The sequence below is a fragment of the Condylura cristata genome, unplaced genomic scaffold, assembly GCF_000260355.1.
Source record: "Condylura cristata isolate star-nosed mole 26May11 unplaced genomic scaffold, ConCri1.0 scaffold00035, whole genome shotgun sequence".
Taxonomy (NCBI): domain Eukaryota; kingdom Metazoa; phylum Chordata; class Mammalia; order Eulipotyphla; family Talpidae; genus Condylura; species Condylura cristata.
The window spans coordinates 6191976-6215161 of NW_004567136.1; the positions used below are offsets into that span (position 1 = coordinate 6191976).

Here is a 23186-nt window from a genome sequence, read left to right on the forward strand (position 1 = left end):
ATGCACAAATAAATAAATCTTTAAAAAAGAAACAACATAAAAAGAAGGAAGTATGCTGTCAGGGTCTTGACTGTTCACTCTCTTTCGATTTTAACATCCTTTCTAATGCAAACTCTGTATGCATCTAATAGCAGATTTTAAGAAACCACAGAATCCAGCTAGGAGGCATGCATGTGCTGAGCACGGGCGCTTACAGAGGTCATGTATTACACACTTGATTATTGTCCTTCAATGTCCTGAACAGTTCTACTTCAACACTTTATGTTTCATGTTAACACTTTATGTTTCAAGTCTTTGGGAGAGTAACTTACTTTGAAGAATAACTAGGAAAATTTGGTTGACTCTGAGAATGAGCTGGCTTGGCAGGTTCTGAGAGATGGCTGGCAGGAATGTGTGCAGGCTTGTCAAAATTTCTTCGGTCAAAGAAGGAGAGTTGTTTTCGATAATATTCTTCATCTTCCTCAGGATCATAATGATTGGACCGAACAATATCTTCAGGTGGCTTCAGGTGAGGTTTCTGAGGTTCTGGGATCCTGACATCGAACGATAAGTAGACCAGTGTTTTAGATAATGATTTTACAAAGAAGATGGAATATAGAAATCGTTACTCATGACCTTTCACCAACTGCCATGATTGCTCAGGATCTAGCTGAGCAGCCCAACAGAAAAGGGGTACTCCAATACAAAAGAGGTACTCCAAATGCCATGTCTTTCTACATTATTCTCTTTTACTACAATCTAACAAGCCTGACAATTATGTTCATAATCAGAGCCTGACAGCAGGTTAGAAGCAGTCAATTACAAAGAGAAAAGAGAATGTAACCAAGACAGTAGTGAACACAGTATAAGCAACAAGTAGTAACTGAAAATTTAAACATTTTTAGGAGTTTTAAAGAACTTTAATCCAGTCAATAAATGATCAACATATAAGGACATAGTAAAGTTCCAGAAAGCAGGTAAGAAGAAAATAAATTATCAAGCAAATTGATAGATTGCTCATATGCTTAGTAAAGTGTAGAAATGTATTGAAAATGGACAGACAGGTTTCACACCAAAAAAGGGGACTAAACTAAGCTTTTACAGGTTTATTTTATGGACAGTAACTCATTTGCTAATGAAACTGGCTAAAGTTTACATTTTCATGAAGAGCACTAGATGTAAAAGAGAAAAAATATGTATGTTGGACAGTAGAAGCAAAATAAAACATGGCAGGCAAAAGAATTCCGCCTCACGCTTGCTCTTTAAGATGCTCAAATTCCTGGTCAAGAGCACTCACCTGTACAGAGTTTTGTCATGTTCACTGAACTGGTTCTGAGGAATGGTTTTAGGACCAATGATGGGAGCACCTGGAGGTTTCGATGCTACCTCTGGAGGCTGAAAAAACAATAAAATAAAACAAAACAAAAAAAAACCAGGTCCCAGAAACAGAAAATGACAAAACGGGGGGGTGGGTGGGGTGGGGGTGGGTAGAGAGACTGTATGTGTCACCCGTTTCAGGCAGGAACGACACAGTTATTTATTTACCTTAAAACTAGCAGTGTGGTTTTCATCTTTCTTGTTTTCCATTGATGCAGATCTTTTGTTTTCGAACATTTTAACTCGAGTGAGCACAGACTGCGGTTTCATTGCGGGATCTTCTTCTTCTTCTGTTAAAGTTGGGGGTGGAGGCAGTGGTTTGGTACTTGAAGGCAAAGTCTCTGGTTTATGTTGAGATGCAGGTACTAGAGGAGAGACAACCGCAGCACCATGGAGAGGCTCATAATGGCCGGCTTTGGAGGTAAGTCCTTGTGATGGTACTTGCTCGTAACTTCGAGGGTACTGGTCAATATACTGCTTGGGTTCAGATGCCTTGGAGCCTGTTGAGTAGGGCTGTGCTTCTGGCCTGTATCTATTATGTGCGTCATATCCAGGAACTGGCTGTTCTTCATGTCGGAGGGTGGAGGTTCTTGGTGGTTGGTCATAGCGTGGTCTGCTATCATAGGTCAAAGGGGCTGGCTCTTCAAAACGTGGAAAATACCCTCGGTCTGAGGACTCTTCAGGATGCTGTCTGGAGTCAAGGTCTCGTGAGTGCTGATTATCAAAAGGCGGCCGAGGTTGGTAGGACTGTTTCTCATCAAAATATGACCACTGCTCTTCATAGGTAGGAATTCGATCTTCATAGCGCAGACGATGGTCATAGTTTCTAGAAAACTGGTCTGTGTAGCTGGAGGGATCATATCTGTAAGTGGGCTGCTCAATGTCTCTGCTGGCTTGTTTCTCCATGTATGTGGGTTGGGGTTCATAGCTCAGGTTGGGCTCTTTGTCTGGCCTCTGCCCTGACTGACCCACAGCTGGCTGTTTCAAAACATGATTCTGTCTTATCATTTCCTCAGGATAGGGGTCCTTTCTAAATACCTGAATAAAAAATGCATACGTTAAGTATACAGGCTTCTCTTTAATTCCATTCTATTTTAACAGACAAAAAAGAAATTTAACATGTGAAAATGGTATGTTCTACCAGAATAAAAGAGATCAGTGAAGAGAGCTAGCTTAAGTGAAAGGTCAAAATTTATAATGCAGGTAGAGATTTTTAGCTTTCAGCATATACAAATGACAGGTAAGGTGGAGATAATTATTAGATTTATTAAAAAATCATTGCACTAAACTACTGATTCCACTTGATTTGGGTACTGAAAATGAAAATCATAAAGCTTATGGGTAATCATAATTGGTAAACATAAAAATGTTTACAGGGGTGTCTCAAAATTATATATTAAGTAACTCTGAATGATACTGAAACCAAAGAATAGAAATAGCAAAAATGTTAAGCACAAATCCCAATTAAAAGGCTTATTTTTCAAATCATCATCTATCACCGGAAGCCATGCAAACTACAAAACCGAAATGACTTATACTAATCTGAAAGCGCTACATTGTAGAAGCCCACAGTAAAAAAGCAAAAAAGGAACATTTAAAGGGCAAAGCAAAATGATCATGTGCTAGATTGATGGAGAGCAACAAATCAGTGCAACACTCAGCACAGGTACCTTTGCTGGATCTACATGCGACGGTAATGATGGTTCTTGATCTCTTAGCACTATGTGAGCTGCCTCAGTACTTGGTGTTCTTAAAGAATCAGCTTGTGGTGAGTAAGTGGTGGAAGGAGGTGGGGTGGGTTCCTCGAGTCTGACATTAGTGAAATTTACATTATGATTAACAGCTGTGGTTGATGATGCTGGGTTTGTTTCAGGCGAAAGGTAAGGGACTGGAGATGAGGCTTCTGCTTTCTGTGAAGTGTTTAAAATATTTTAAATATAGTGTTTCTGAATACTGCTAACGTCCCGCTTCATTTATAGTGGTTGGTAGACATACATTTTAAGTGTGCTGAATAACAAAACTATGACCTCATGTTCTTAATTGAAAAAAAAAAATAATCAGTAAATTGCTGTGTAAGAGGAACACACAGAGTTTAGAATTAAGTCCTTGGTTTTCTCAAATCAAAATTAAAGATTAATTCTTAATCTGGAAAAAAATATATTCTTTCACTCAAACACCACATTCTAAATTTTAATAATCCACCTCTAACTACTAAACGTTGAATGCTTGCTGCTTACCTGTTGAGAGGTTGTTTTAAATCCAGGGGAGTCTATTCTATGAATTGGTTGTGGCTGCGCTTGTGGTGAGTAAGGAGGGTATGTCTGGCTTTCAGGATGCATTCCAGAGGAGTCCTCTCTCACAGGCTCAGAGGACCGTGTAATGGCAGACTCCGGTGGAGTCCCAACCTCATCATTAAGAGTTTCATCTAGTTCTTGATCAGTGTAGGCCCCGCCTTCTGTATCTGTGTCTTCATAGTCAGAAGTGTGTCTACTGTCCGTGCTATACATTGAGTATTCACTACCTGGGGCTGACAGGTAGGACAGACGATCATCATGCAAATCAAGGTCATCACTTGTAGCACCATCCGCCTGGGTCAAATAAAAGTAAATTAAAAATTTTATTCAGTAGTTCTTTAAGAGATGGCCTTTATTTTACAAGGGAGATTGAAAAGGATATTTTTCTTTGAGAGATTACATCTTTTTCTTGAAACTTCTGGTGAGGAAAGGTCAAGAAGATTGTACAAGTACACATGCAGACACACAGCATCCTTTGAGATCTGAAGGGCTTGGATGAACAAAATGTTGGCTGGCCAGTCAGGACAAAGTTAGACTCTGAGGCTCAGCCCCAGAAGACAATGAAGGAGCCTTGAGATGACTCAGATCATAATACCTAGTCAGTCACTAGCTTGTTAGTCCAAAGCAGGGTGAAGAGAGGGAATGCTACCAGACCACGCTCACAGAAACAAGGACACAGTGACAGAAACAGCGCACGTCAGAATAACTATGAAAATAAATGCCACAGTTCCAGTTGACCAGAAGTTAATATATACATATATATTCAGAAAACATCTTTTTAAAAAAGTTGGTCTCTCACCCTAAAGTTTTTATAAAATACAATGGAAAAGCATCACCTAAGTGCTGGTTGCTTTATTAAACTAGGACTTTAAAAATTACTTTTCACAGATGCATCATACAATGGATGGTGAGGGAGAAGTGCAGCCTGCTTCTCTCTAGAAAGTAATTAAGAACTCAGCAAGTTTTTACTAGTCTGCCACTGATTATGTTCTCAATAGACCAGAAAGAAAATGAGATGTATTTGAGGGATCCACACGGTTACTAATTAAGCCACTGATCGGATACTAGTTTGAAACTAGTACCTGGGTTCAACAGAACAGAACAGTTCTTCAATATCCTGCCGGGACATGGTGCCCAGTCAAGTATGCAAGCTGAAGGATCTGGACTCCAGAATTCAGACAGTCCTCCTTCCACTTCAGCATGGACTCAAGGATAAACACGAGGCTCGTGTTGCCGGAATGGAGCTTGCCCAGAGTCCGATCCCTGAGCCCTGCCTGCCCGAGAGCAGTTGGATGGAAAGTGAGAATCCCAGGACTCTTACCCACTACAGCAAGGTCTCTCCCAAGGTAACTGCAATAGTTTCTAAACTCTAGTGGCTGCTGAGAAGAAAAGTTATCTTGTTATCTACTACTATCTTTAGCTTGCCAGGGTTCTAGGAGAGTATAACCTAGCAGAGCTAGGAAAATATTTAAGACCATGGGGAAGATTAACTGAATTCACTAGTCCACTTAGCTTTTGCCTGGTATGAATGCAAAAGTAAGCAAGAGCCATCAGTTGCTGTGAGCCAGGAAATGACATTGCCTGCATGATAAGAAAGTCTCAGGATGACCTTTCTTGGATTAGTAGGGAACATACAAGACTGCATGAGATCTTGCAAAAAGAAACTCTTCCCAGCAATTAGAGCAAAGTAGTTAACCCAAGAAAGTCAATGTGAAATGAAGTGGCTTTAGTTTAAGAGTCTATTTTGATAAAATGTACTTGATGGAAAGAGTGATAAATCAAGCAATTTAAATCGCAAAAATCTTTTCTTGTTTACAAAATGCAACTATACTAATAATATGATTATTTTTCCTCACATAAAGTGGCAACTTAATAGGGATATTAGATCTTTATTTTAAAATCCAAGCAAAGAAAGGAAGCATACAGTAGTATCATGAAGAGAAATTACAAAAATTTAAGATTTCTGGATAAAAAAATTTCTCTTAAGTAGGTACATATACTTTGTGCATTTATAAATTAATTCCATTTGAAGAACCTCGACTGGAAGCTCTTAACATTCTACATGACAGAGGCTACTAACAGAAAATGTTACACAAAAGAGTAGTGTGGTGGAGCTGGAATCCTTTTGATACCGTAATTTCAAGTTTTCAAGCCTAGGTAACCAGCCAGGAATGGATCCCAGGCTGCAGTGGCTGTGCTAAGCCCTACCCAGCCACTAGACCACCATGTTGGATTTTGTCAGAAGCCACAAGAGTAAAAATTAGTAGTAGTGTATTACTGTGAAATGGTGTAGTGGGTTTTTCCACCTTGACTTGTCTAACAGGTGTCCAGCTGATGTCAGTTATTCAGAGTAGCATGGTTGTCTTATATGCACAGTTCATCACCCAAAATGGTACTTGAAAAACCATGGTTCTGATGCAATACTATAGGTGGGAATACCAGACACTCCACTAAATGTAAGCTTTTTAACTTCTTTCTTACAGAGGCTGTGTGTCCCCAGGTAAGGGGCAAGCTGGCCCTATGCATGCAGCAGGCACTGCCAGAATGTCTGCAGCCATCGCCAGGCAGAGGAAAGCAGGGACCATGCAGGGGCAAAACGACAAAAAGCCACGCCAACAAGAAAATGTAAAAAACAAAATTAAAAAAACAGATACGCTCAATTTTTCCTAACAATCATAATCTGAAGGTAAAAGACAAACAGCAAAAAGTTCTTTCAATTATAAAACTTTGAGAAAATTAAGTCTCCCCCCAAAAAGAACAGATCTTTCTCATCAAAGATTACTGTGAAACTAAAAAGATGACAACAGAAAGCAGATAACTTAAATACTCTCACTTGCGTATATTTTAAAATCCAAATTCAAAGCCCAAAAGGATGTATTGTTTGGTCCAACATTTCCCAGTATAGTAATAGGTGCTAAGTAAAACAAAGAAATAATCTGGGAAAATGCTTAAAGGACCAAAGTCAATTCTTACTTTAGGCTCCCGCGAGCCTCTCATACGCGGACAGAGCTACCCTGCTGCTACTTAGGGCTTCTCAGGGCCCGTGGTGTACTGCCCAGGCATTACTGACCCCAGACTGCCTCTTCCTCAGAGCAAGTCCTAAACCTATTGAGTTGAAGACAGCACTTTGGAAAATACTCATCTAGCTCACATACCTCTCTCCTCCATTGTCAAAGAAGGAAACCAAAGCCAGGTCCAGAGTTATTTCCTTAGTAAGAACAGTCAGAACCCAACCCTGCTTTTTTAGTTATAATGTGAGAATGAGAAACATGACTGAAGTGGTCATTCAACAGATGAGGAAATTTCAGAATCTTACTACTAAAAACAACTTTCCTTAATCTTGACATACAAATTACAAAAACCTAAAAGTAAGCTTTCCTACAATTAACATGCTGCTTCAATTAGAAAACAGTAACTCAAAGGTTCCTCTGGTTAGTATAATTTATGGACTTTATTTAAAAAACAGTAAATTTCTTACCTTTCCCTCAGAAACCCATACCAACTGGTTTTGTTGTTGTTGAATTGCTTCTTTCAATGCGCCATACCAACCATCATTCATCGAATTTAAGTTAATTGTAGCTGAAAATAAATGAGTAATAATGCGTTACGATTAGAATACCTATCAAAAGTCAGAATCCACTAAACCCTGTTTCAAGCTCAATGGTCATGATGTTTGAGGACACAAATCATTAAAATATATTTTGGAACTGTGTATTTTCTTTCAATCAAACAGAAAGCTTTCTGGGTAAAGCTCCCATAAGTTTTAGTATTTGATCACAACATTTATGCCTACATATTATAGCTGAGACATGCTGAAAGAAGGCCTTTATTAATTATACTCACTTGTAAAAAGATGATGATTATTTTTTCGAAGTTTATGAGACCGCTCATATAATTTCCTGGCGCTTTTCCGAGATTCTGGGCATAACCTCATTCTCATTGTCTTCACACCTTGCTTAGAATCAGGGTTAAGGAATACCACAATTGGATACCACTGGGCGTAATTCAGACGATCGACTGCATTTGGTGTTACATCTAATAAAGCATGCTTGTCCTGCAGACACACAAAATGAAGAAAGGATACAGATACAGTTAAATAAGAAACACATTCAGAAGTTATTCAATACAATTTCTAGCTTACCAAGAAAATCCTTTTAAACTAGCTAAAAGCTGACAATATTAAGTGTGGTGTGACAATGAAAACAGGTGTGACGATTTAATTTTCTGACATGATTAACAGAGCAGCAACACATTCTCTCTATATATAAGTATGAAAGTTCAACTTCAATTATTTACTCTCAATACATCGGAACACTATAGTTTTTTTGTGATAATGAGTGATCATCTTTTGATGCATGTACCATTTCCCTGAAAGTGATAATGCCTTTCAGTAAAGGTTTTATCTTATTGTATGTACTAGCAATTGGAGGAGAACTACCCTCCACTTTCAAATTAGCCTAATTCCTTCCGACTCAAAAGCACAACATTCATAGTTTATAACAAAAAGGGTCAATTTTGGGCCTCCCTGGTGGTACAGAGGTTAAAGAAAGCGCTATCAAGCTATGGCCAGCCACTGCAGTGAAAGTTCAATTCCCAGCAAGTCAGGGAGCTGACTCTCATGGTGCAGCAGGCCTCTTCTGTCTTGCTAGGAATTGAACTCTGCCTGTTCCACTCCCCACTCTCTCTCTGGTAAATCCTCTCCACTGCTTCCCTCCCTGCACTTCTTGCCTACACCCCAGTTCTTGAATGCATAAATAAATAAATCTTAAAAAAAAAAAAAAGCGTAGACTTTTAATGACTTACTTGATCTATTATTTGCTTTATTGTATGAAGGCGAATAATACCAGAGCTGCGTTGGTCAGTTCCAGCATCTCGTGGTTCACTTTCTATTCATGAAATCAAAACAAAGCATCAGATTTTGTTAAAGCAAAGTGTTTCTCAAGTTCTGGGAATTACTGACATTTTTGGGCCCACAGAATCGAGCTGTGGGGTGGTCCCGTGTTCTATGGCTCTTTTCATGGCACTTCTGATCACCCATTAAATGGTTAGCAACTATTCCCCAAGCCCTCATGCCTTCTTTGGGACAAACCAGACTGGCAAGAACCACTGCGTTATAGTTAAAGCTGGCCCCCAAAATGCCAGGACTAGGAGAAGATGAGAAAGACCTCCGTCAGGTAAAAAAAGAAACCCTGAAGTGATGCAGTATGTTCAAAAATTCAAATCAACATATTATTTTTTAAGTAGAATCAATACATGAAATTTGTAAATTTTTACCTCATCAAGAAATATTTTCAAATATGGCAATACTATCAATTGAAAAGGAGATTTAAAAAAATAATAGGAGCTTGCTTTCAATAAAACCAGGAAAGTCAAATTGTTAGGTTTGCATTTGGTATAAACAAAACATTTACACTCAACATAGTGTTTTCATATGCATATTTTCTAACTACTACAATGTTCTGGGGGGAGGGGGGGCCAGCCATTAAAAAGAAAACAAAACTCATGGGTAAGAGGATGCGCATTCTCCAATAAGGTTTGACATGGCTCTAACTTCCAAACCTTTTCCATGTTGTGACATCTGGGGAAAATGGTATTACTTGTATGGTACACTGAGATAAGTCAAGGAGTCCTCTCCAGTTCCTAAGCCCCACCCAACCACTCATGGCTACTGAGGGGTCAATACCCCAAGGTTCATATTCCACCAACAGTAATGCTATGGCAGACTCTATGGGGAGTTGTGTGTCAAGAGACCTTTCTTTAAAAAAAAAGTGGAAGAGAAAGCAAGGAATAGAAAAGGCCATTCATTTGTAATGTAACACAAGCTGTGCTTCTAAACTGGCAACCTATCCTTCCTTACCAGTTAAATATGGCAACCTATCCTTCCAAACGCAGCTTGGGCCAATTTCTAAAGAATCTCAGAGATCCAATTATTATAGGAAGCTGTTTACTAAAAAAAACACGGCAGTATTTGTGACTACTGCCACTAAGGACCACAAAAAGGCAGATTTGGAAAAAAAGAAGCAGCACTGAGGGACCCATGTAAATGATTTGAGAAAATAAGGCTATCATGAGACAAAGCTCCATAAGCAAGCAAGGCAGAATGAACAGAGAAGTAAGGAGATCAACTGGGAGTTGTGGTTGGAGAAAATAATACTAATTCCTTAACTCAAAAGACGCTCATTAGAGTCAAAAGGAGTACAAAAACTAAGCTAACAGAGTCCTATTTATTTTATGAGTCTGGCTGCAGAGAAAAACCCAACCAATTAAATTAGTAAATTGCTATTCATAATTTGAAAAACCCCTAGATCGGCTATGAGTGGGGTCACCACCAATTTCTTCAGGCAAAATGTTATCAACAATGACCAAAACACAAACAGAAAAACAGCCACCTATTTCTGAAAAAACTAACAAACCAAGTGGGGAAACAGAAATAAACATTTCTAATTTGCTCAAATTGTAAAATGAGTTTTACAATTAATTTCATTTGTCTGCAAATCTTCTGAGTCAGAAAGTTAAGTATCCTCTTTCAACTTCACCAGAAATCAAATGAAAATAATAAGGCAATGTTCTGATTCACCAAATTTTACACTTGTAGTTGAAAAATGTATGTAATAAGGGTCTCATATAGTGCCTGTGAGGACAAAGGCATGGCTCTCCAGAAAGTTATAACTATGTGCAGTAACAAACAGAACATGTTCACGTCCTACAGTCCATTTATCATCTCTGGAAAATTTATATAAGGAAATCATCATATATGTGGAAAAAGTTATATTCTAGAGATCTTAAATCCTTGGGGAGCAAGGCTGAACAAAAATATGGACAGATTTCTGTATCCTGAGGGGAAAGTACAAATTTAAACATACGAACAATACAATGCTAATCAAACCACAAAATACAGAATAGGAAATAAAATGAAAATTATCTAAGTAAAAAGGAAAATGGTGCATAAATGTTTCTAAACAGTACAAGTAAAACTTTGCAGAAGTATGTTTAACAAAAGTTGAGAAGGTGGAAGAAAAATAATAAAGGGTAGAATTTAGGGTAACAATGGCAAACACCAAAATTTTCTAACTTTTCCAAATAGAGAATGTTTTTGTACTTAAGGAAGTTTTAAGTTTTCACATATCTCTTTAGCCAAAGTTGTCACAACTAAGTCTGTATATCCAAATTACCTAAACCAATGAAAGAATTTGCAGGCAAAAATCTCTTAAGCATTTAAAGTACAACGTCCTCAGTTGTTCATATTTATTATTAACTAAATGCCCGCAATAACAACTGACAGCTGATAATGGAATCATGCTTTTATTGCACCCTTTTAACATACCTCAGTATTTCTGTGAGCTTAATGACTGGAAGTACTGGACTGGAGCCAGAAAGGGCTAAGTTTTGAAGCCTGTGTGTCACCAACGAAGCCTAGACTGCAGGGCCATAACCATCCAGGGCTCAGGTTCCTCGACAATGAGTGGGTGTTTTAATACTTACTTGCTGGCGACGGTGTCAGAATTAAGATAATGGGCCAAGCAGTTTCATGTAAAGTTTAGAGTTTCATGCGTGGCAATTTCTCTTGTTATTAAAGGGAACTGGCTCACAGGGACAAAATCTCTCAGGTTTCCCTCCAAGAAAAGTAAGTGGGATGAACAGCAAGTTTTCATGTACAACAAGTATTATTTCTCTTAGGTGAGTGAACCACACCCATCTTTTAGAGGAGTAACTGGCAGCAAGAAACACCCTCACCTTCATCTTACACATCAGTACGGAGGCGACTTACTTGCAATCTGATAAATATCTGGTTCTTCTCTTGCCAGTTTTTCTCTGGCAACATCTGCTATTGGTCCAAAGATGGTTACAGGCCTCAGAAATCCAGCTAGGGAGAAAAAGACAATGAAAATAGCAAAGTTTATGCTTTTCCCCCTTACACATGTTCAAATTAAAGGGTATCAGGCTAGTCTATAGAAAATAAACTACCTTCTCGAAGAACAACTCTCTCATATGCTGGAAACTTTGTTTGAACTGGCTGAGCTGACAAATCCTCTCTGCTCTTTCGAAGGTTTCTCTTGGAACTGCGAAGACCACGGAATCTCCAGAAATCAGCACGGTCTCCTCCTGCTGTTTTTGGAAGTGTGTACTGTACACTGGCTAACTGTTCAGCTCTGGACAAGTTAAACATAAGGGTATTAACACAAAATAATAAAAAGACCCACAGTAGGATGAAATGCGGAAATACTGGCTAGCACTTCCCATGTAGTTTAAGTATTAAAGTTTAAGCTACTAAAGAAGTTTGTACCACTAAACCAGTTTACACATATGGCTAACACAATGAAAACTAATTCTTTAAATTACTAAGATTTCCTGGTGGGATTGAAATCTTCTATCATCATATACTAATTTGTTTTATGAGAAGTATCCAAACATGCATACCTGTTCTTGTTGGGGATAATACCACGTTCCACCTCCTTATGATTTTTGCCAATTCGAATAGCAAGCCAAGAGCCAAGTTTTCCGTTGTACAAGGTGTCCACAACACGGAATACTTCTCCTTTGTTGAAACTAAGGCCATAGGGAGATTCTTTTTCATATTCAAAATGGGTTCTAATATAGAAGGAATCTCCTACATCTGATTCTACGATGCGGCGATAAACTAAGAAGAATCAAAACAACAAAAAAAAATTATTGATATTGGGATAAAAAATTCACCTGCAGAGACTGTATTTTATGTTAAGATGCTGTTGATAAATACTAACAACAAAAACAATAGCGTCTAACAGGTGCTAAATCCTCACAATATGCCAGGTATACCATATTTAGTATTTTGTCTCATATACATCCCCATTATGACGTGTTTTCTCCATTTTGACAGTATCTTACCATCCTTTTTCTTCTGAGCCAGTATGGTCACTTCTTCTCCTTTAGGAAGGTCGAGTAAGAAAAGGACAGCTTCTTCTCTTATGATATTTGTGAAGTCTACATTGTTTACCTATTAAAATACATTTTACAAATTACTCCTAGCATATTTAAAGATTATAAAAATAACAGTCTACATCAGAAACAAATATTATCAGAATTCAACTAATTGGAAAATTATCTACTTTTAAAAGGGAAAACTTATTTTACTTTGAAGAAAATATAATCATCTTTAAAATAAACAGAAAAAAGTGGGTAAAGTAAAAATCCATTTAAAACTAGCAATACAGCCTGACATTAAAGGTTATCAAATTGGTAAATTCTAGACAATTTAGGTCAGAAGAAACTTATTTCAATTATTATTATATCATTTCTGGCTTTAGATTTTAAAACTATAAATTCTGTGAATGTGTAACACAACCCTAGTTTTACTAGTCTCTGAGAAAAAAACAAAGAAAATAGAATGAAAAAAGGCAGCATGCTTCATGGCACCTGCAGGTACAGGCTCACATCTGCCAGGTGGATATTCATTTGTACTCGGAATCCCTAAGGGGCAAATGGAAGTCATCAACATGTCATCACTGACTGCAGGATTACAGGCAGATTTGTTTTTTTTTTTTTTTTATCTTTTCCAATATTTCCAACATTCATAAAAAACAGTATGCATCATTCTTATGATACAAAACAAAAATAAACTCAAAATACATTTAAAATGATATTTGTTCAGGTTATTTCCAACAGGCTATGAGGCGGTAAGAGAATAGGTCTGTTTCATTTCTTCAGTGTAGTGGACATTATTAAATATGTGTTTAAGAACAATATAAATACAATCACAATATAATGTAATCACAATACAATGTCACGTGGAAATCAGTGAGTCAGAGATGAAGACTGCAGCAAGAGAGAAGCAGGGACCTGCTGATATCATCCAAGTTGTTAAAGTCATAAGAACAGGAAAAGAATTTTAAAAATTACCAGAACAGCAACTGTTTTTAATCAAAGAATGAATGAATTACAAGGGAAACAGTCAAAACACGTCTAAAAAATAAAGGAAAGTGAGAGCAGAAGATGAAATGTAGTCAACGATGGCTTACAGAACAGGGTGAGTGGTGGCCAGGTAGAAACCACAGCATACTGTAAGACTACAACAGCAATGACTGAAAAGCAGGGAAGGGACTCAATCAGGCCTTAAGTAAGGTCAGCAGCAAAAGGATAATAAGAGGATAAATGAAGAGCCAGAGAAGAAAAGAGAAAAACTGAAAAAAACAAGATTTTTAAGATTGAACCTAGGATGTATGCAGGATGTAGCCTGAATGCAGAAGAGATCAGAATAGAGGTAGAAACGACTTGAGGTGGTGAGGTAAAGGAAGCTGAGGAACTTGGAGAGATTTCATCTTCTAACTAAAATGGAAAGAGTTTATCTGCTGGGAGGTTTGGACATTTTTTTAAAAATTAAAGATGGTACTATGCTACTGGGCAATACTGCTTACAGAAAAGACACAAGTAACAGCAACAAGAAGCCACTAGGGAAGTAGATACCAGTGGTAGACTGCATCACGCTGGGTTTCTTCCTTTTTCAAACTGGTTCTGTCTCTTGTGGGGTCATGAAGTTTCAGAACCAGGGCAGTCTACACAACTGCCTGAGTCACCTATCTATCACCTGGCGTGAAAAAGGGTCCACGGGCTATGTGGAATGCTGTGAAGACTATTTCCCTGGGAAAGGAATATCTGATGATGGTCAGCTAAGAAGCTGTGGCTCAAGGCACAGTCACATAGCTGATCTCTGGACAGTACAGAGATCTAAGATTTCTTCCTGGGTAGATTTTATGAGTGTAAGTGATTAAAAATAAGATGAAAGTATTACACCACACAGTAACACAAAGAATATCAGTAAACAAGAGAAATTCAGGAATGGGAAGTGAGGTCCAGCACAACTAAGACATGATGGAGTCTTAATCATAATGTTTCACTGATTAAAGAGACTGCTATACTGATTATAATCTAATTAAAAAGTAGGTTTATTGTGCTCGATGCCTCTCTGTGGAGATCTAAGTACTTTCAAACCTTGATAAGCTAATATACTAACATACCCTGAGGATTTGATCACCTTCTTCTAAACCTTCTTTGGCTGCAGGGCTATCTTCTAGAACACCAGCTACAAATATTCCAACATCATTTCCACCAGCAAGCCGCAAACCAACACTGTCTCCTTTTTTGAATTTTACCAATTTCATGCTGGGTCTGTTAAAATAAATATTTCATTTGAAAAGTTATAGAAAACTGGTAACAATGAAAACCACATTCATAATGAAATGAAAGAACATCTTTTAAAATTTCTCCATCACTAATTGAATGAAAACATTTATAGCCTAAGATTCCAAATCAGATTTAGCAATACCTTATATCTAAAGTAACAAAGTCAGGTTTTGAAATATTTAAATTTAATACACCAATACTGCTCTATACTAACTTATAGTTACGTTATAAGCCTCTCAGTCTTAGTTGTATATATGGTATACATACATAATGCATGTGAACCTATGCAGAATCTACGTATGCAGGATATTCTCAATGGAAAAAAAATGCAACTTTTTTCCATATCAAATTCATACTATACAACTTCTATTCAGTAACGGAGAATCACTGTTTTATAAAAGGAGTAATTAAAGGTATAAAATGACAAATTTTCCTAACACCACAGAGTAACAATCAAGCTTTACTAACTGTAACAGGTGGATTGTTAGTAGTTATCATTTTTCTGCAGTTCCCTCTTATGCACTTTAAATAAAACTCATCATCACGAGTCAGCTTTTCTGTATTAGACCCATATTCAATCTCTGCCCCTTTCTTGCTAGACAGAACGGGAAGGAAATAATGCATGTATACCCTTCAGATAACAGGATAGTGTCAAAACCTTCTTATAACACACCTAAAACAAATATGAAGGATGACTTGAGAGAATGGCTAATCAGAAAGATTATGAATCACCTTTAGGGTAATTAATTACAGGCAACATATATAAATTACCATACTAGGCTTTTTCATAGTCACCCCACATTCCTAGCTAAGAAGATACTGCAATTCTTTTACCTGCCCTGAATGATGTATGGGGGAAAAATCCCTTTCCACTTAACTTGATAAATAACAATGAACAAATCAGAAACTAATGGAAACTTAATAAAAAACAAAAACAAGCTGAGGAAAGAGAGATGTCTAACATTTTCAAATCAACTAAAGAGCACATTACCTTTTAGAACTCACAAGATTTTACTACAATGGATACAGTTTCCTCTTCTGGCTAACATAAACCTAAGAGCTGAGGTCACTCACTGTGTTGGTGGCAATTTTGGTCCCTACCTGAAATCTTTTACTGTTGATCATAGAGGGTATAAGTCCTTTGGTTGTGTTGGTATCTTACTTTTCTCCAGCTGAGTGAGAAGTCTTCTCATAGACTCCTCCCCCAAACCAATTGTACAGAGAGCTCTTTTAAACATTTCCTCAAATGCTCAAAATTCCAGACCTCTGAACCCCTCTTCCAGCCCTGAGCAATCTAGTATGCCTCAGAAAGTAAAAAATAGTTGATTGCAGTCTGCATCCTGTGGTAAAAGCTGTCCTTTTAAAACCACAATCTGAAAACAGGTTCAGATCCAACCTCGTGAAGTGTCTTATGAGTTTTTACATGTTGGCCCGTCTGTACAGCAGCAGACTACTACTGCTTCAAATCAATTCACTTTATTCGAAAGGTTTAAGTTACCTTAAACCATAAAAGAACTATAGAAAATTTCAACTAATTCTTAAGGAAAAAGGGGACTCTTCTATCACAATTCCTAAAACCTGGAACTATCAGATTGCCTAGTATTAAGAACATATAATTTTAAATGTGTGATTTCCCTCCATGTCAAAAGAAATTTCTCTCTACCTACCTGGGTCTTATATAATAACCCAATTTTCTTTAGCAGATAAATAAAATGAGAGCAGGGTCTAGATTTAATTCATTTTCGGGAGTTTCCAATTATTCACATCATGTCCTTTTTACTACAAGGCAACAAAAACTAGCCTGATGATCCTGATGCCTCAAGATCTGCTTACAAATTTGTATCTCAAGCCCACTAGGCATAAAATGCAAAGTAATAAAAGATATGGAACATCACATACTTATTTTAAGTTGCTAACTAATCTAGAACAGCAGTTCTTAACCAGATGTGTTTATGTGCTAGGGAAACATTTCTGGAGATACATTTGGATTTTTGTTTGTTACAACTGAAGTTGTAAGGGCTGGGGAGCGTGCTGTGAACAGCTAGTAGCCTGGGATACTGTTAAACATGCCAAAATAAATTAAAAATGTAGATAGCATGGATATTGAGAAAAACTGATTTTTTAAGATATGGGGATATTAGAATACCTGTGAGAATTCTGATGTCAAATTAGAAACAATTTTTGAATTTTATAATTTCTGACCTAAAAACTAAGCAGAAAACAATGTGGTATAAAATAAATTCCTGCATTCTTTTTCAGTCTCTTTTCTGATTGTATCATATAAAAAAAAAAACCCTAAATTTAGCATCAAATAGTATGTACAATATGGTTTAAATTAAGTTCTCACTTTAAGCAATGCTTAACAGTGGACAGACAAGTCTAAAACTGCATTACCGAAGAATCCCATCTTCATGAGTTGAATTAGGTAGGACACCATCAGAAGGACTGACAGGTAAATCCACATCTGGCTGTCCAACTTGAGCGAACAGAGGCTTTACTTCTAAGACAAAGAAAAGTTAAATTGTGCAGGAATCATTTTATTTTAAAAAAGGAATAAAAATGTAAGCAACCATTGAGATAACTAAGCAAAAAGTCTGCAAAATATATAAGATTTCTGACAAAAATAAAAGTTCAGATATCTTTGTAGTAAGTATTCTTGTTACAGTTACAGAGTCACTAATATTTTCCAGTTTTAGCTGATAAGGCTTGAAAAATCTATCTTCTAGGAAAGAACACAAGAATGTAAGAAGAGGGAATCCTTACATCTTGGTTAATACTGTCAAAGTATCCTTTTTTTCTGCGCTGCTATAACAATTATTTTCTAAATTCCGTACTCCTGCTATTAAACAATTAGAGCAAAGAGAAGACTTGAGAGAAGGAACAGAGAGACATCAGAACAAAATCTTCAAGCCACTTTCAAGCAATCTTGCAGATTTTTATGCCTAGTTTCATTTACAGAGCTCTACAAGGTATATTTTATATATGAAAATACTTTAACAGTCAAAATAAATTATTCTTAAGCCAATCAAGTATATCTCTTCAAATAAGCGGTAGTGGAGAAAACCTTTACTCAATATGACTAGGTATTATTAATTTCTATCTAGAAAATGTAAAAGGTAATTCATGAAAGCCTACCAGTCCACATCAATCTTCTACCCATAAGAAAAATGCCTGAGGTCAAATTCACACACTGGAAGTAATAAAACTTGTAAGTTCTAACAATTATTTTAGTCTAGTTGTGCTTTCTGGACCTAGTATTTTGCTAGGTTTACCTGGAAGAGTGGGTGCTTGTTTTTCATTTCTTTCAACTACAACTTCTTCTACTGTTTTAGATATATGATCATCTGGATGCTTTACAGGGGTTGACACAGTTCCAGGTTTAGAAATTCTCTCTTCCTCTCTGCTCCGGAGACTACACATTAATAAAATTTAAAAGTATAACCAAAAAGATATTGTGAAAATCATTTCTAACAGAAAAGTACAAGAACAGCCAAGACAACTTCAAACAACAATTTCATCAATACTATTAATCTAATAACATATATAGAATTTGAGATTTAGACTATATAAGGAGTTATAAATCAGTTTAAAAGATACAACACATGGGGGCCTCCCTGGTGGCACAGCAGGTTAAAGCACAGCACTAAGAAGCTAAGGCCACTTCAGCATGAGTTCAATCCCCACCCCGGAGGTGACCCACATGGTGCAGCAGACCTCTCCTGGCCTGCCCTCTGCTCCCCTCAGCAGTGTATTTCGTCAGTCCTCCTGTTGTGCTCCCCACTTAACCACTTAACTACTTACTTATAAAAACTACAAAGTAAACTTTACCATTTCACTTTCTTCTTTCTTGTATCAAAATTTTTAATTTAAAATGTGACTGGCATTAATAATGATGGCTATCACCTTAATAACCTAGAATCAAATATATTTTAATTCAAAGGTTCTCTCTAGCTGTAACTATTAGATTGCCATCTGTTGTAAAATTCTTGCTCTGTATATCTGCTAGAATTTTATTCTTTGGCTATTTTTTTTATGCTCCATTGCCTATTACCTTTCTCCCTGGTAACTATTAGGACTTTAAAATAAATCTCAGATGCACAGATTCAGTTGTTTAAATTTTTTATACAATTAATATTTGGAAAAATCATGGGTCTCTTCAGTGTACTTCTATTATCTACCAAAAGATGGAGGCGTTTTTCAAGATCTAGAGCAGTGTTTTAAGACTTGAAGCAAGTCACATTTTAAACATTGTAAAATCATATTCAATGAGGTGAATCTATTGATATATTAGTATTTACTAAATTCAAGGTAGGCCAAGTATTATTACAAAACAAGTACAAATCATTAATGATGTACTTAAAACTCTTAGTATACTCGGTCATCAAAAATCCAACGTGTAATTCATACTTACTTACAGTGTTTATCTCAGTAAGGACTGGCTACATTTCAAATGCACAACAGCTTTCCCAAACACCTCAGAGAGCAAAAATTCCCGTAAGCTCATCTAGCAACACACCATAGCAAATTACCTGCCATTTAGAGTGCAACAGGTGTGCCTGTTCCAACAGCCCCAGGTGGGTGCGCTTCATCTCATCATCCGGGGAGTAACTGATCCTTACTGCCAACTCTTTGCTCAGAACTAATCTTTTGTTACTCCAATCCCATTACAGTTTATTGCTTTACATTAGACTTTCTTTGTTCACAGACACTGTGCTGTCTCCTGAATGTACTGACTGAAGAAGACAGATCAGGTTGTCAAGTATGGAGATTTCTTCCATACTTTGAGCACACAAACCCCTTCTAAAAGATTGGTTGTGCCTTATTGAAAAAACTCTTGATGTAGGAAGTAAAGTGAGACTGAATATTTACTGTAGTGAAACAACTTTCTATATAGCCTGTTTGATGTTATATCATGACCCGTCCTACAAAAATTGATTTATACTTTCTTTTCAGAAACTCCCTGCATAAAGGGAGGCAATATCTGATCCCTTTAAAGATTATTGGACTATCACAAGCACAGTTAATAGTAAAAGTATGCTTAAAAACAAACTTAACCATACAGGAAGCATTCAGCAGAGAGGGCTCTAATACATAAAGAAAAAGTGAAGGCACACCAAGTCTGACTACTTACTATCAAAACCACTGTTACTCCGCTGAAATTTCATAGCGAGGTGATTCATAGCAATTTTAAAAATCAATGATCTCTTTTTGTATGGCACATAAAGAATTCTAATGATGAGAAAGGCAAAGATACAGATCCAAGGCTAGTACTTGGGTACAGAAGAGCTACCCAGTAAATATGCTGAGAAGGCAGGAAGAAAAATTACCTATACCTAACACAAGTGAATTGGTCACAGTATATATTCGTCCATTGTATGTTGCAGTCTATCTTCCAGAAATATGTTTGTACATGTGTGCTTGTATCTTTCCAAAAAATATCTGAGTACATTTCTTATTTTGTTAAATGTTTTCAGGCAATAAATATAGATAACATATTTTGATGTAGTTTATTCTATATCGTTTCTCATCTGACATTTTTGTTAACTCCGACGACTAACATAGTCCTTCTGAATTACAAGGAAAGCAAATCTGTTGTTCAAAAAAAATGTTATTTTTTAAGAAATGGATAATTTTTAACAAGGAACAACTGAGGAAAAACCAAGGAGTACCTTTTTTTCACTTAGAGGATAGCACCAATAAGCCTTTATATCTATAAAGCCATATGTCACAAGCATTTCAGTCAGTGTTTAGAGTAGTAACACCCTTTCACTGTATGGTGTATTTGGTTGATTTTGAAATAAGAGATCAATGTCAGTATTACAAATATTTTTATTCGATTATCCCAAAGGCAAGAGGAATACCCTATATATTTTAAAATTTTCACAGATTTTCTTCTTTTATCGTTTTAGTACATTAGTCTGTAACTCATATTTTATGTTGTGTCTTTGTTAAGAGAATAATTCTCAGCTGATGGCATAAATAAAACAAAGGTTTAAAACATACTCTGCAAGGCAAGTACTCTAGCTTTCCAGGACTATGTGAGATATGTGAAAGAATGTTCTTTTCAGTGACAGTCACTTGGGAAAATCACTAGCAAGTAGTGCCATAAACTGTAGACTTCCTTAGCATCCCTAGGCCTGACGGTGTAAGCCCTGAACCAGAACAAGCTCTTAAACAATACTAAGTAAAATACAAAACAAACAAGCTCCAAGGTTAAGACAATATCACTGCAATAGTTCTTTCCATAAATATAAATTTAAAAACAAAAGTATGTCAATATTCCAGAGGAGAGGCTGATTGTAACATATTTCTGTAAATAGCTCAGTGGGTCTTACAGACTATGTTGCAAATTCTTATTTATGTCATTGTTTCAATAAAATTTTATTAACAAAGTCAGAGAGTAGGTCATATTTTGGTCCATAACCTGTTTTAGATAACCAAGAGGGTTCACTATTTATCAAATTATAATAAAGAAATAAGTTTCTTTATTACAGAAGCTTACTAATATGTGTTCTTAGAAGTCTGTCTACATAATGTTTGCTCTCTCAGAAAAGAACATCACACAGAAGAAGTAGGTCATGACAACAATGAAATGCCTTGTGGATTTTTGTTCTCTGAAGATGAAGCAGCAATTAACCTTCTTCTTTCTTCCTTTCTCTACAGCAGTAAGGTAAAAGACCAAGAGGTTTAATCCTGGCGCCAAACTGTTGCCAACTATGTAACCTGGGCCTTTATCTTACAGATGGTTAACCATGGACACATGTGAAAGCACATTTGGAAACTGTAACTCACCACGGACAGTGCCGCGGCGGCTGCCATTGCCAGCGCTACCACATATGACCGCTGCCGCTGCTACCTCTGAACACCCCTGGAATGCTAAAGCTAACATTTGTGACAGCTACTGCAATAAACAGTGTGCTCCTCATACCAACTTTGTAGTGTATGATCATGCGACTTTCTATGCAGCAAATGAGAAAATGAGAGCACAGCAAAATCCCAAGGTCTGCAAATAACCCACAGCAGGCAGTGATTCAAATCCGGGAAGTGTAGACTTGAAGCCCAAAGAAATCATTTATGCTAATGCCTCTGACAAGAAGATGACATTCCCAGAAGGTAAGTCAGTATCCTAAAAACTTACAAAAGTATTCAGAAAGTTGGGAAGAGAACACCGTGGGGATGGTATTTTTCCAAGTCAGTTTTCTTTACACAATAAACTGAAACTTTTCTCATAGAAATCAGGGGATTTCTTTTTTTGTATCTTTTTTAAATAATGGGATTTAAAAAACATCTGTAAAACAAAGACATGTGTCCAAATAAAATTAAGAAATTATGTGGACATCCAAATTTAGCATTAGGATTTTACTCTTATATTTAACATTTTTCTCAAAATGTAGGGCACTCTCTAAAATCCAACTAATATTTGGATTTTTAACATTAACTTTAGGGGAAAATGAAATTTACAAGCAACTGGTAATATTTTACATCTTATCTGAAAGGCAAGTTACTGAAATTTTCAAGAATTAAATTCTCAGCACATAAACTGGGAAACAATTTCAAGACTACTGCAGCTGAAATTTTGTCATTCTAGTTTCTAGAAACCAGAAGCTTCAAAGTCTAGTAGAAAACAGGAGAGAATAAAACTGGAACTTAAAAAGAAATAAATATACCCCATTTCCATCTCAGCTAAATTGAGAGGGCTCAGGATTCTGTCTTTTTAAATAGTCCCATTAATTGGTGTAACCCATGAGAATATTTGAGGTTCCCATAAGAAGTAAAAATATTTAAATGTAACATGAAGATAGTTACTAATTTTTTAAAAAAGATCTGTTCAACCTTTCATGTTAAACTTATAGTTGCCATTTATATTAGGAAATATAAATCTAAATGAAAATAAGTATCAAAGAGAAATTTAGAATTTGCTTACCAAAAAAAGTGAAATTTTTTATATTTCTTTCTTTTTTTAATTAAAGGAAAAATCGAGTCTAAACTGTTTGATATCAGCATGGTTTCCAAGTGAGAAAAATGTGTTAAAATTATAGTTGCTCTCCTTCTGTACAGCAAAAGAGACATTACAAAAAGACAGCCCACTAATTGGGAAAACATTTTCTCACACAAAAGTAGTGATAAAGGACTGATCACAAAAATATACGGAGAACTGATGAAACTCAACAAAGTAAACAACCCATCAAAAAATGGGCAGAAGAGCTAAAAAGACACTTCTCCAAAGAGGAAATGCAGATGGCCAACAAACATATAAAAAAATGTTCAACATCACTCATAATAAGAGAGATGCAAATTAAAACCACAATGAGATACCACCTCACCCCAGTGAGAATGGCACATCTTCAAACAACTAGCAACAACAAATGTTGGCGAGGA

The 23186-nt window shown here is 36.6% G+C and overlaps 1 protein-coding gene across 5 annotated transcripts in view; it reads right to left on the minus strand.

The window, feature by feature from the left end:
* Positions 1–23186, minus strand: part of TJP1 (tight junction protein 1) — a 169309-nt gene that overhangs the window by 14111 nt on the left and 132012 nt on the right. For 3 of the 5 annotated variants that reach the window (XM_012732746.1, XM_012732743.1, XM_012732742.1), the window contains exons 9-23: positions 18080–18219; positions 17202–17307; positions 14642–14792; positions 12516–12624; positions 12069–12288; positions 11616–11800; positions 11419–11514; positions 8454–8536; positions 7494–7704; positions 7129–7229; positions 3594–3944; positions 3027–3266; positions 1525–2394; positions 1277–1374; positions 312–533 (exon numbers count right to left, since the gene is read on the minus strand). In XM_012732746.1, coding sequence (XP_012588200.1) covers positions 312–533; positions 1277–1374; positions 1525–2394; positions 3027–3266; positions 3594–3944; positions 7129–7229; positions 7494–7704; positions 8454–8536; positions 11419–11514; positions 11616–11800; positions 12069–12288; positions 12516–12624; positions 14642–14792; positions 17202–17307; positions 18080–18219 — 3183 coding nt within the window. The remainder of the gene's footprint in view (positions 1–311; positions 534–1276; positions 1375–1524; positions 2395–3026; positions 3267–3593; positions 3945–7128; positions 7230–7493; positions 7705–8453; positions 8537–11418; positions 11515–11615; positions 11801–12068; positions 12289–12515; positions 12625–14641; positions 14793–17201; positions 17308–18079; positions 18220–23186) is intronic. The other 2 variants (XM_012732745.1, XM_012732744.1) reach the window with 1 other exon arrangement.